At 43.9% G+C, this 14,496-nt stretch overlaps 2 protein-coding genes across 2 annotated transcripts in view; one reads left to right on the forward strand and one right to left on the reverse strand.

Annotated features, from left to right (window-relative positions):
- Positions 1-227: 227 nt before the first annotated feature.
- On the forward strand, positions 228-5,219 carry STBD1 (starch binding domain 1). Its single transcript, XM_032633675.1, has 2 exons — positions 228-916; positions 3,332-5,219. Exons 1-2 carry the CDS (start codon positions 709-711, stop codon positions 4,192-4,194), a joined length of 1,071 nt encoding a protein of 356 aa, XP_032489566.1. The 5' UTR covers positions 228-708; the 3' UTR covers positions 4,195-5,219.
- A 2,735-nt stretch (positions 5,220-7,954) lies between these two features.
- The window catches only part of CCDC158 (coiled-coil domain containing 158), a 78,059-nt gene continuing 71,517 nt past the window's right edge, over positions 7,955-14,496 (reverse strand). Inside the window, exons 22-23 of the mRNA XM_032633143.1 lie at positions 10,334-10,441; positions 7,955-8,080 (exon numbers count right to left, since the gene is read on the reverse strand). Of these exons, the coding sequence (XP_032489034.1) occupies positions 8,004-8,080; positions 10,334-10,441 (185 nt within the window). The 3' untranslated portion in view covers positions 7,955-8,003. The remainder of the gene's footprint in view (positions 8,081-10,333; positions 10,442-14,496) is intronic.

The following is a 14,496-nucleotide window of genomic DNA, read 5'->3' on the forward strand; positions in this document are numbered from 1 at the left end:
GTGATTGGCATTTACAGATGGATGGATCTCAGTCCAATCCTTTCCTTTTACAGGCGGGGAGGCGGAGGCTTGGGGACGTTAAGCGCAGCCAACTGGCGGAGGAATGGAGCTTCCAACGCGCCGGCTGTATGGGTCTACCCACCCGGCCCGGCTGCCTCTCCCGCCTCGCCTCCGCTCTCGCCGCAACCTCGCGTGTCACAGATGCACCTCGGCCTCTTCAGCGTCTAAGTGCCAGAAGCTCGGGCCGCACTGCTACTGATTGTCTGTGGGGAGGAGGCGCCGAGGTGGCCGGCGCTGTCCCAGGCAGGGCTGCACCTGAGCTGCAGCCGGAGCAGGAAAAGAAGGCGGCGGGTTTGCGCACGGGAGCCGTGCGCCCTTGGACTCTTCACGCGCGTGGGACGCACTTGGAACCCTGCGCCGGGTGCTCCCCGCCGCCGGCGACTGGCGGGGTCGAGAAGGGAAAATGTTGGAGAAGGAGGGCGCTCGCGTGTCCGCCTTGCCAGAACCAGGGGCTGCAGCCCCGGGGCGGGGAATGGGGCGGGGCTGGGAAAGTTGAGTTTTGGTCGCGGAGGGCTGGGCCCCGCGCGGGAGCGCCCGCCACCGGGGACCGTAAAAGGCTGCAGCGGGCTGGGTAGGTGTGGCTCTGCCTGCGTGACCCGAGCCCCCGTCTCGGTCGCCGTCGTCTCCCGCAGCTGCGGCCTCTTAGTCATGGGCGCCGTCTGGTCCGCCCTGCTGGTCGGAGGGGGTCTGGCCGGAGCGCTTTTCGTTTGGCTGCTGCGGGACACGGGAAAGGAGGGGGATGCGGAGCAGGGGAAGGACGCCTCTCCAGGGGAGGCTGCGGCTCCGGGAGGCGATCAGGGTGGTGGCGGCGGACTGAGCCCTGGACCTTCTAGGCGGGAGCTGGTCACCAAACCAGGTATTCTTCCTCCCTGTGTCTCGAGGGCATATCTGCCGGGGGGCTCTGAAGTTACCCGCGGGAGGGGGGCAGGGGGCGGAAATCCACCTGGAGGTTTCCCGAGGACTAGCTTCTCCTAGCCCGGGCAGGACCCTCCCCGCGGCTCGCGTTTTCCCCGGCTGGTGCGCACGCGCCGGGTGGGGTTCTCGCCCTACACCGAGGCCCTGGGGATGCCCAGGCGGTTTGTCCCAGGTCCGCGCCCCGCTGAGTCGCTGCCTTCGGCGCCCGCCCCTGAGAACCTACCCCTGCTCCTCCAGCGGGGATGGGCTCCTCTGCTTGGCGGAGCTTGGTGCAGTGCGGGCGGCTGCAGCGGCGGCGCCCCTTCCGGGCCTTCGGAAAGGGGTGCTTAGAGTTCGGAGATCCCACGACCCTCTCCAATTTCTGTCCGAGCAGGGGCACTGTCTCGGTCCCAATCCCATAGCCTCATGGCCTCCCATCCCTCACCCCGTGGAAGAGCTGTGTTTGGGAACACCGGCGCAGCGAGCAGCCTCCCATGTCTGGACGCTTCTGTCGGGGAGGCAAAGTTCAGGTTGGACTCTGGCCCTGAAGGCTTCGGCTGAAGCCCTGAGGCTGCTCGATGGCCGCCCATTTCGGAGCTGTCGGCCCTCCCCCACGCTCACCCGAACAGTGCATGGTTGTCTGAAACCCCAGGGAAGAGACACTTAATTCTGCTCCGACGAGTACAATTGACATCTAGGTTTCCATCTCTATATTTTAGACCCTGTATACTAGGCAAAGTTAAGAGCACTGGCAGAGAACCTTACCTTCCAGCGCCCTCCCTTGGCAAGCTGCCCATGCCTGGACTCCAGCCTAGTGGTGAAAATGACATCTGTAAACTTTAGTGGAGTGGCGTTCACGTGTAGCCACTTGAAAATCTGCCCCTGTGCCTCTCCTGCAGAGAGCTCATTTATCTTCTCTTCCTGAAAGCCTAACTCATGTTTCAGGTCGAAAGATTGGGGATTCAGAGTAATATTTGTTTACGTCTCACTTCCAACACCACCATTAAAAAGAGACAAAATTAAACAAGACCGCCCTCTTCCCACCGCCATCCCCCCCAATCCCCATATGCTGATTGTATGGTTTTGGAGAATAAGATCTTGTAGGGCAGCGGTCCCCTACCTTTTTCGCACCAGGGACAGGTTTCGTGGAAGACAATTTTTGCACGGAAGGGGGCGGAGTGGGAGGGTGGTGCAGGCGGTGATGCGAGCGATGGGGAGCGGCAGAGGCAGCTTCGCTTGCTCCCCGCCTCTCACCTCCTGCTGTGCCGCGGGGGCCTAACAGGCAGAGGACTGACCTCTACCTACAGGTCTGGGCCGGGGGTTGGGGACCTCAGTTGTAGGGAGCTATTTGGACTATCAATGAGGTGGCCAAGAAGGAAACTGAGTCTTGAGAGAGCTTGGATTGTGTAGTCTTAAGAAAAAATCTTTTTATTTATTTATTTGTAATTTATTTTTTGGGGGCCGTGTTGGGTCTTCATTGCTTCGCGCGGGCTTCCTCCAGTTGCGGCGAGTGGGGGCTACTCTTCACTGCTGTGCGCGGGCTTCTCATCGCGGTGGCTTCTCTTGTTGCAGAGCACCGGCTCAGTAGTTGTGGCGCACGGGTTTAGTTGCTCCGCGGCATGTGGGATCTTCCCGGACCAGGGATCGAATCCGTGTCCCCTGCGTTGGCAGGCAGACTCTTAACCACTGTGCCACCAGGGAAGTCCCAAGAAAATATATTTTTAAAGTATGCAATGGGAGGGGATATAAGATGCCTGTGTTTTGTCGAAGAGGTTCCTAATGCACATGGGGTGTGCAAGGCGAATCCAGCCGCCCTCCCCACCCTCACCCCCAACTCTTGCCCAGCCATGCACCGCTGTCCTTTGTATTCTCCCACAGTGACAGCTGCTGCTGACCTGCCCGCACCTGTGAGAGCCAATCCCTGACCTGCACGCAGTTCCTGGGAGTACAAGTGTACTCATCTGGTTTGCAGGGTAACCGTGCAGGTCTTCGTCACACAGGCTGGACATTTTTCGATGATGGCAGCCAAACAACTTGACTTGGTTGCGTGCCAGTACGGCCTGCGCTGCAGAGATCCAGGACCATGTCAGGGTTACACTTCTGCCTCTACAGCTTGCCACCTTGTTTACACCCTTGTGCTGGTATACTGACACTCCTGGATGTGTCTTTTATTACTGGCTATGCCTGTGTATTCTTAGAGCACAGTTGGGAACACACCAGGTAATTAAGTACTTGATTTTAATAGAGGCAAATTTTGTGAACTGCAGATAGATTAGTAGCCAAGTCTTTAAGAACTAAAACTATTTTCTCAGCCTAACTGAACTTTTTTCTCACATGAACTGCATAACACTATTACACTTTTCCTTTTGTTTTTTAGAGCATCTTCAAGAAAGCAATGGATGTTTGGTTTCTACGACTAAAGGCCCTGGTGACCTGCAGGAAGCAGCATGGAGACTGCAGAGTCCTTCTGGAGAAGGCAGTGACCGTGACAATTCAAGAGCACATGTTCCCTCTGGACAATTTCCAGACACACCATCTCTAGCTACCTCTGAGACTGGTAACTCTAGAAGTTACTCTGACGTTTCAAGAAACACAAGCCTTGGATCTCCTATAGGAGAATGGGGATTCCAAAAAGGCCAAGAGAAAACTGCTAAAGCAGCTCCATGTCTGGCAGAGAAGTTGCCTTCTAGCAACCTGCTCCTGGACAGAGCGCAAGAAGGAGTGAGCCTCGCACAGTTGGACAGTCGGGCCCGGGCTGACCACGTGGACTGGGAGATGGTGTCCCGGCACTCATCCTGGGGCGATGTTGGTTTGGGTGGCAGTCTTGAGTCTCCAGTGTTAAGCTCTAAGCAGGGAAAGGACTATGACAGAAGCACTCTCGTGGAGGCAAGAGGTCAGGAAGTGGATGTGAAACCAAAAAGGGTAGGAGCAGTGTCTTCAGAGGTTCATCAGGTTAGTGTCAGCTTCCAGGTCCATTATATCACACGCGCTGGTGTGCAATGCCTTGCAGTAACTGGAGACCATGAGAGTCTTGGGAGATGGAACACTTACATCCCACTCCAGTGTAGCAAGGACGGGCTCTGGTCTCGTTCTGTGCCCCTGCCAGCAGACACGGTGGTGGAATGGAAGTTCGTGGTAGTAGAGAATGGGGAAGTTACCCGTTGGGAAGAATGCAGCAATAGATCCTTAGAGACTGGCCATGAGGATAAAGTGGTTCACAAGTGGTGGGGGATTCACTGATTCAATCTGCAAAGTAGCGAAGAGGCTATTGCAGAACATGGAAGAGGCTAAGGTTGTGGAGCACCCTGGATAATTTAAAATAAAGGAAGTGAAACTTCCAGTCTAGCCATCAGAGTTGTTTCAGATTTGCTAGTGGCTTTTGTCTAATGTGTAGATGATGCTTCCAGTGAGCATGGACTTTTTTTTCCTGTGGCACTGATGGATGGATTTATGCTGATCCATCCTTACTTTAGGGCTTGGTGGTCTTGAGGAGGGCTTGGCTAAACTTCAGATGTGCACTGGTCACGGAGCACAGAACCTAACCAGCTGCCGAGGGTTCAGGCTTGAGCCTTGGGTGATTCTTGAAGCAGGGGAGTAAAACACGCCTTATTCAAAAGGAGATTTTGTACTGGTACAGCTGGAGAAATGCTCTCTTTAATCATACACACTTTATATTTAAAAATCGTTAACATCGTATGGAACTGTGATTAGAGAATATCTGGTCACTAGATGTGATTAGCCAGGCTATAAGGTAATGCATTAAGACTTCCCAATGTTTTTTGCTTGATTTTACTTGCCATGTATGGTTTGAGGGTAGCAAGTATGTTTCTGTCTTAATGATCAACGGCTGGTGTACAGACAAGGGGCCTAATCGGGGCCTGTTAGCAGGAGCAGCCCAAGAGGAAAGAACAGGAAGGGGGATAGGGTATAGGCTGAGCAAGGTGGTCTGAATGACACCTCTTAGAGAGCTGGGAGCTACAGGCCCCGCCGGACTGCAGGGTGGGACACGCCCGTCATTTCCTCACGGGCCTCCTGCAGGACCATCTCTCGCCACGGCCCCTCCTCTCACAGCAGCTCTGGGCTGACAGATGGACTGCCCCACAGCAATCATTTCACCCTCTTCCCTCTCCCTTCACGCCAGTAGGTAACAAAATTATAACAGGAGAGTGATACGGAAGTACATCTTTGCTCTGGGAAGAAATAAACATTTAAACTTTGCCATTATAACTGAAAAAAATAATAAAACCTGAGTTTTAACATCTTTATCAAATGTCTGAATTATCTGTATAAATCTTAGTACCATGATAGCTTAGATGTAAAATAAAATACTAATATTGTCTCCACTAATGACACAGAAAAAAAGCAAACATCAAGAGGCACAGAGTCTGTTCTTCTCCCTTTAGAGAAAAAAGTTTTAGAATATTTCTTTTAAAACTTTACCTTTGTTTGGAGGGATATTATACATGCCTGTATTTGAAAATTAATTCTATATTAAAACAACTTTTAATAAGTGTAACATCTATTGGCAAAACAACGTTTAATCCTGGTTATAGATGGTCTTTGCCGAAAAGAGCCTAAACCCAACTGAAAATAGTGTTAGAAAGTGCTTTAAGAACTGTTTTGGGTTCATAGCACTTTTGTGTTAAATTCACATATATTTTCTACAGACTTCACAGTGAATTTTATATTCTACCAGTGAGGTCTTCAGAGGCATTCACCATTACCGTACAGAATGCCCAAGCATTTCTATTAGGTCAAACTAAAGGTAAAACAATTTACAGTCAAAATCTGTTTAGAGTTCTATCATTAGCCATTTTATCATTACCTGATGAAATAAAAATTTTTCGGTAAAGCCAACTGATTTAAGAGATAACATATAATACTAAACTTTATATTTTTAAAACTTGTTATTTAAAATCGGATGTGCTTAGAGGGAGAAGCATGAGGGCTGTGGTGGTAACTTATGCCCTACTTAGCGTGTCATCTGCACTGGCTACCCTGAGCGCCACCCGCTGTCACAGACCCCAGCGTGTAAGAAGGCTGCAACGACAGCAGCTTACTTCTCCCTCACTAAACAGCAGTGGGTGCTTCTGGCGAGAGGGCAGCTTTCCTTGCAGGTCATCACCCAGGCTCCTGTCCTGTGGCTCCTCCATCCACTAGGACCTCACTGTCTTCTGTAGGCAGCCTGTGGAAGGGGAAATAAAGTAAGGAAAGACCCCACTAAAACTTTGGGCCAGAAAGCACCACAAACTGTTGTGTCCACGTGTCATTAGTGAGAACTGGGCAGGTAGGCGTTCCCAGGTAGGGAGAGGGGAAGTGGGGTTGGGAAACGGAGTCTCTAGTTGGGCAGCAGTTTCTCAGTGACAGCTGTACTGTGGAACGGGAGTACAGGCTTTTTTGACACTGTTCCTGTTGTCTTTTTTTTTTTTTTTTTTTTTTTTTTTTGCGGTACGCGGGCCTCTCACAGCTGTGGTCTCTCCCGTTGCGGAGCACAGGCTCCGGATGCGCAGGCTCAGCGGCCATGGCTCACGGGCCCAGTCGCTCCACGGCATGTGGGATCTTCCCGGACTGGGGCACGAACCCGTGTTCCCTGCATCGGCAGGCGGACTCTCAACCACTGCACCACCAGGGAAGTCCTTCCTGTTGTCTTTGGCACAATGTAAACATTTTTGTATCCGTTCTTCTGCTCTTTTATTTGGTTCACATCCTGTAGTGTCATAAATATATTTGGTCTTTGTTCCTGGCACAGAGCTCCTCAAACCCTGGGAATTTCCTGAGAGATAGGAGTATCTTGTTATTCATAATGAGGCCCTTTAGATCATGCCTGAGCTTCTGCTAGTGAGGTGACTTAGATGGGGCCCCTAGATAGCCTCAGCCCGGGGCTGGTCACTGGAAAGACCAAGTGATCGGAGGCTTGCAACTTCCAGTGCCACACTCTGATCTCCAGGATGGGGAGTGGGGCTGGAGAAGAAGCTCTATAACGACTCAAATGGTGAGATTTAATGCGCTTCTGGGTTGGCGAACACCAGGTGCCGGGAGCCCTGAGAGGGCATGGAAGCTCCACACCTCCACCCCAAACCTTGCTCTGTGCATCTCTTCCATTTGGCTGTTCCTGAGTTATAGCCTTTATAATAAACTGTAATAGTAAGTAAAGCAATTTCCTGAATTCCATGATCAGTTCTAGAAAATTATTGAAACTTTAGAGGAGGATGTGGGAACCCCCAATTTACAGCCTGTCAGTCAAAAAGTATAGGTGGCCCAGGACTTGCGACTGGTGTCTGAAGTAGGGGCAGTCTTGTGGGACTGAGCCCTTAAATCTGTAGAATCTGACACCAACCCCAGGTAGTGTCACAATGGAATTGACTCATAGACACCCAGTTGGTATCCACAGAGAATTGGTTATTGGCGTTGGAAAACACTCCACATACAAACCCCACTAATTTATTAAACTCTAATTAAGGCAGACTGAATCCATTCAATCTGCAGAAGTTACCCACTGGCTGAAGAATAACAAACTTTTTCTCTCTTGCTTCCTAGTTATTAATATGTAAAAAGAAAACTTTTCTAAAAGTTTTGATTACGGGCCACAATGTTTAGTTATGTGATTACATTCACTGATATTGACAGAACAGAGAGTTCAGGGTCACAGAAGGAATCCTGGTCAGTACCTTGGAGTTTGTCCTCCCATTCTGGGCATTATACCCCATCTTTCAATTTCATGTGAAAGAAGCATTTTAAGCTGAAAAAAAGAGACGACTATTGCCTCAGCACCACTAAAGATGACAAAAAAAAAAACACGTGATTATTCCAACACACTGGTATTAGCACAAAATAACACCTATTAGGTACTTTTGCATCTAGCTAGTACTGCTTTTAAGTTTTACTGAGAGAGCACTCAAGAATAGTTTATTTCAAAATAGAGTTTACAGGACAGGGTATCTTTTATTAAATTTTCACATAAAAAGAAAAAAGTACACAGGGCACTAATTATAAGTAACACCACAATTAATTGGGCATCATCTCTCTGTAAAGAATAGGCAAGCAATGTATTATTTTAGTAACATTTTTTCCTGGTCTTTCACTTTCTGTATCCTCTTTTCTTGATTTTTGATCATTGAAGACATTGCTGAAAATGTTGATAAAGCAAAGTTAGAAAAGCAACATTACTCAGGCTTTAAATTCTATTAAGCACTTCTTAAAAGGTCAGCTTGCTACCACAGAATAGATACAGCCTGAGCTCAATAAGTTCTCAAAAACTGCAAAGTAGCATATGTCTTAAAAGACTGAAATTATGAAACAGAGCTAAGGGTAAATCCTTGCTCTTTCAGTTGCTTTAAATGAACATGATAGAGAACTCCCTGGTGGTCCAGTGGTTAGGACTCTGCCCTTTCACTGCTGAGGGTATGGCTTCAATCCCTGGTCAGGGAACTAAGATCTCACAAGCTGTGCAGCACAGCCAATAAATAAATGAACATGATAGGTATTGTTATAGAAGTAATACATACTAATTGTAAATAATTTGAACACCTCAGAAGGGTACAAAAAGGGGTAAAGGTCATTGATTTTGTTCCCTCAATCTGTTGAACTTCCCCATCCCAGGTCATCACTGTAAACCTGTCAGTGAGTATCTTCACATGTACACACACACACACACACACAGAGTTTTCTTCTTTACACAAATGGAAATGTGTGGTAGAAATTGTTCTGTAGCTTGCTTTTATTCACTTAACAAAACGTCAGCCTCTTTCCAGTTCAGCTCGTGATTTCTTATGACTGCACAGTATTCCATTGTGTGGATGCATCATGTTAGTCAATACATTTTTAAAAGTTGTTTCTTATTTTTGTTTATGAACATGCTCTAGGAAATACTTCAGACTTTTGTATGTACAATTTCTCCTTGCAGAATAAATTGCTAGAAGTAGAGTTTCTGGGTAAAAGAACACATGCACTTTAAGTTTTGAGAAATGTTCCCCAAATTCTCTCCAAAATAGCTATTGCGGAATTTCCAAGACACACTCCACCCAGACAGTGCATCCAATGAAAAGTATTCGTCTAAAAAAACTTTTTAAAAGTTTTTTAAACAAATCCAACATGTTTTCCATTTGGATTATTACATGGTAGGATGACTCAGGTGAAGTCCGAAATATAAGTCAAAGTGTGGATAAAAATGGGGCCAATAAGGTAATGCATCTTCCTTAAAAAAGTCATGATAAACTTAAACTCAAACATTTTCCTTTATGTTTATATATGCAGGCATCTGGAGTTATCATAAAGAATTTGTTAATTTTCTTTAGTAACAATTTGGAATAACTTTAGTACATTAAAAAATGTGCATTTTGGAGTTAGAAATTGCAGAGATCAAGTCCCAGCTCTACTACTCACTGTGTGACTTAAAACTTATTGACTGATGGTGATCTTCAGCTTCCTCATCACCAAATGACATAATATTAGCACCCACCTCCCAGTGTTGTGAAGCTAATTAGTAAGACACTGAGTACAGGGCCTGGCACATAGCTGATAAGTGCTCAATAAGTGCTAATAACAATTACTATTATTAATAAGGTTAAATTTATTTTAAAAGGATTTATTCTTAGAAAATTATTTATTATCCTCCATCTAGCAACTTATATTCTCTAGAGATGGAAGATGAAATGAGAATAACATGTATCCTCCAAAATTAATTTCTTTCTGACAAAGGCTCCTGGATTCATGTCAGCAAATCATAAAACATGATAGCCTCCCAAATCCATGGGAACATCCACTTAAAATTTATGCCCCCAAAGTTGTCTATCATCTGCAGAGTACAACAGTTTCTCATTCGGAGAGCTTCAGTATATATTTTTTAAATTTTTTTTTTCATTTTTTATTATTTATTTACTTTTGCTTCAGTCTATTTATATGCAGTTTATCTTTTTATTGAGTGATTCATGGGGTGGCACAGTCTCCTATACCCATGCTAATTTAAATCCTCTATAAGGCTAAATACTGTTGTTTTGTTTTCTGGCTATTAACTGCAAACTTATCTTGGCTACTGCCATACCAATTCTCATCTACAGACCTAACAGGGACAAGAAAGACAGTGTATGGGAAAGTCTCATGTGAAATCAGCCACTCAAAACGTGTGTTCTATTGAGGGCTAGTCAGCCATATTATCATTCCTATTAGATGAAAGAGAAGAGCAGGGCTAAAGTGACCTGCCCAAGGTCACACTATTAATCCAGGCAGTAGGCATGGTTAAGACACTCATATTTTGACTAAGGTTTTCTGAATTTCTTGTTCAAGATCCTTTTCAGTGGGACTACAGATAAGAGGCTTAACCTGAAGGGAAGGTGAGTATTCTTTTGAACAAGGAAGACCTCTCCAAAAATGTACACTGTACCTTCATTCTTCATCTGTAAATCTTCTACCAGAGTCTGCAAGCTTTCCAGTCTGTTCTGAAGCTTCCTGCATGTTTTTCCGGTTGTTTCTATTGGCTGAGACTGTGAAGCTATTAGAAAATTGCTTAGATGTGGTATTAAAAATCTATTCAGTATTTCATCTTAGATATCTTTCTCTTACAGGTTAAACAATCTTTCCTTTAAAATACTGAAAAATTTAAAACACTATTTGAAAATAAAGAAATGTTTTATCTGATACTGCAATACTAGCTTATCTGATTTTGTTTCAAACCAATTTGATTTACTATATTTTAACTAGGTAGCATTAAATGTGATGAGTGTGAAGAACACTTCAAGTTTAATGATACATTCTGCATTATAAATGACAGATTTTCCTACCAAACCTGAGTAGTTCCAGTAACTTAGAGTTTGGAAGCACAAGATTTAATACTGATGCTGGCAACAGCTCTGAGTGTGTGTGTGGCCAAGTGCCCATTTCAGTTCTTGACACCTGAATGAGGATAGTATTAAATGATGGGCGAGGGGAGTACAGATGCTGACATGGCCACAGTGAACCTAGAATAAATGTGGCAGTAGCAACAGAGGACAGGCTAGAAGCATTTGAGCTATCCTCTAGTAAGTATGCTAAGTTTTGTCAACCTCTAAAAAATACTGGTTGTCAATCACAAGATTTTAATTTTGAGCTTAGCCTCTGACTTGCTGTATAACTTTGAAAATACTTTTGATGGCTCATTTTCCTACCAAAAGACTCTTTCACTTCAAGATATTAAATTTTAAAGGCAATCATCTAGGAGTTATTTTGGTTCAAGAGAATAAAAAATAATTTCTCATTGAGAAATTTTTAACGTAACACAAAACATATGAAGTTTGATGGGTATCTGACAACAGGGTAAAAAAAGAAAATGCCACGCTATTATGTAACCACAAATTAATAATGGGGTGACCAACAGCACTGTTCTACTCTTGCAATAATCACTGCTGTAATTTGCTACTCTAAATTTTTTTAAAATATTGAAGAATAACTTAGAAGCATAAGAGATGAAGGAGGACACAAATGCAGAAAAAGATGGTAAAACAGAAAATGTACTAAAATCTGTGATTAGGTCCTGATTTCTTTTTTTTTAGGATCTAAAAATATGTTAGGCATAGAATTTCAAAAGACCAGGAACGGACTTAACAATGATGCAACAACTTGCCTAACTTATCCCTTATCAAAGAGAATGATACCATAGAGCGCTGGGGCCGTTTGAATCACTGTCATATCTGATGAAAAACATTTCAATTTCAATTCAACATATACATATTTAATGTCCACTTATTTATCAGGCTCTTATTCTAAATCACATCATTTCCCCATCTGTCTTAGTGAATAACAAATGAACTTAAAATTTTAAAAATGAGAACATTTTGGTAAGTTTGTATGATAGACACTTGCACTTACAAAGGCAGAGACTGAAGAGAATGTAAATAAGAAAGAAAAGTCAGACACATCAGAAACAAGAACTAGAATCCTGCAGCCTGTGGAACGAAAACCACATTTGCGGAAAGATAGACAAAATGGAAAGGCAGAGGACTATGTACCAGATGAAGGAACAAGGTAAAACAACTAAATGAGGTGGAGATAGGCAATCTTTCAGAAAAAGAATTCAGAATAATGATAGAGAAGATAATCCAGGACGTCGGAAAAAGAACGGAGACAAAGATCGAGCAGATGCAAGAAATGTTTAACAAAGACCTAGAAGCATTAAAGAACAAACAAACAGAGATGAACAATAAAATAACTGAAATGAAAAATACACAAGAAGGAATCAATAGCAGAATAACTGAGGTAGAAGAACGGATAAGTGACCTGGAAAACAGAATGGTGGAATTCACTGCCACGGAACAGAATAAAGAAAAAAGAAAGAAAAGAAATGAAGACAGCCTAAGACACCTCTGGGACAACATTAAACACACCAAAATTTGCATTATAGGGGTCCTGGAAGGAGAAGAGAGAGAGAAAGGACCCGAGAAAATATCTGAAGAGATTATAGTCAAAAACTTCCCTAACATGGAAAAGGAAATAGCCACCCAAGTCCAGGAAGTGCAGAGAGTCCCAGGCAGGATAAACCCAAGGAGAAACGCACCAAGACACGTAGTAATCAAATTGACAAAAATTAAAGACAAAGAAAAATTATTCAGAGCAACAAGGGAAAAACAACAAATAACATACAAGGGAACTCCCATAAGGTTAACAGCTGATTTCTCAGCAGAAACTCTACAAGCCAGAAGGGAGCAGCATGATATACTTTAAGTGATGAAAGGGAAGAACCTACAACCAAGATTACTCTACCCAGCAAGGATCTCATTCAGATTCAATGGAGAAATCAAAAGTTTTACAAACAAACAAAAGTTAAGAGAATTCAGCACCACCAAACCAGCTCTACACAAATGCTAAAAAACTTCTCTAAATGGGAAACACAAGAGAAGAAAAGGACCTACAAAAACAAACCCAAAACAATTAAGAAAATGGTCATAGGAACATACATATTGATAATTACCTTAAATGGAAATGGATTAAATGCTCCAACCAAAACAAACAGACTGGCTGAACGGATACAAAAACAAGAGCTGTATATATGCTGTCTACAAGAGACACATTTCAGACCTAGGGACACATACAGATTGAAAGTGAGGGGATGGAAAAAGATATTCCATGCAAATGGAAATCAGAAGAAAGCTGGAGTAGCAATACTCATATCAGATAAAATAGACTCTAAAATAAAGAATGTTACAAGAGACAAGGAAGGACACCACATAATGCTCAAGGGATCAATCCAAGAAGAAGATATAACAATTATAAATATATATGCACCCAACATAGGAGCACCTCAATACATAAGGCAACAGCTAACAGCTGGTAAAAGAGGAAATCAACAGTAACACAATAATAGTGTGGGACTTTAACACCTCACTTACACCAATGGACAGGTCATCCAAAATGAAAATAAATATGGAAACAGAAGCTTTAAATGACACAATAGACCACATAGGTTTAATTGATATTTATAGGACATTCCATCTGAAAACAGCAGATTACACTTTCTAAAATGCACATGGCACATTCTCCAGGATAGATCACATTTTGGGTCACAAATCAAGCCTTGGTAAATTTAAGAAAATTGAAATCGTATCAAGCATCTTTTCTGACCACAACACTATGAGATTAGAAATAAATTACAGGGGAAGAAACGTAAAAAATACAAACACATGGAGGCTAAACAATACATTACTAAATAACCAAGAGATCACTGAAGAAATCAAAGATGAAATAAAAAAATACCTAGAGAAAAATGACAACGAAAACACGATACAAAACCTATGGGATGCAGCAAAGGAAGTTCTAAGAGGGAAGTTTACAGAAATACTACCTCAAGAAACAAGAAAAATCTCAAATAAACAATCTAACCTTACACCTAAAGGAACTAGAGAAAGTAGAACAAACAAAACCAAAAGTTAGTGGAAGGAAAGAAATCATAAAGATCAGAGCAGAAATAAATGAAATAGAAACAAAGAAAACAACAGCAAAGATCAATGAAACTAAAAGCTGGTTCTTTGAGAAGATAAACAAAATTGATAAACCATTAGCCAGACTCATCAAGAAAAAGAGGAAGAGGACTCAAATCAATAAAATTAGAAATGAAAAAGGAGAAGTTACAACAGACACTGCAGAAATACAAAGCATCCTAAGAGACTACTACAAGCAACTCTATGCCAATAAAATGGACAACCTGGAAGAAATGGACAAATTCTTAGAAAGGTATAACCTTCCAAGACTGAACCAGGAAGAAATAGAAAATATGAACAGCCCAATCACAAGTAATTAAATTGAAACAGTGATTAAAAATCTTCCAACAGGGCTTCCCTGGTGGCGCAGTGGTTGAGAGTCCGCCTTCTGATGCAGGCGACACGGGTTCGTGCCCCGGTCCGGGAAGATCCCACATGCCCGCGGAGCGGCTGGGCCCGTGTGCCATGGCCGCTGAGCCTGTGCGTCCAGAGCCTGTGCTCCGCAACGGGGGAGACCACAACAGTGAGAGGCCCGCGTACAGCAAAAAAAAAAAAAAAAATCTTCCAACAAACAGAAGTCCAGGACCAGATGGCTTCA

The sequence above is a fragment of the Phocoena sinus genome, chromosome 5 (genome assembly GCF_008692025.1).
Source record: "Phocoena sinus isolate mPhoSin1 chromosome 5, mPhoSin1.pri, whole genome shotgun sequence".
Taxonomy (NCBI): domain Eukaryota; kingdom Metazoa; phylum Chordata; class Mammalia; order Artiodactyla; family Phocoenidae; genus Phocoena; species Phocoena sinus.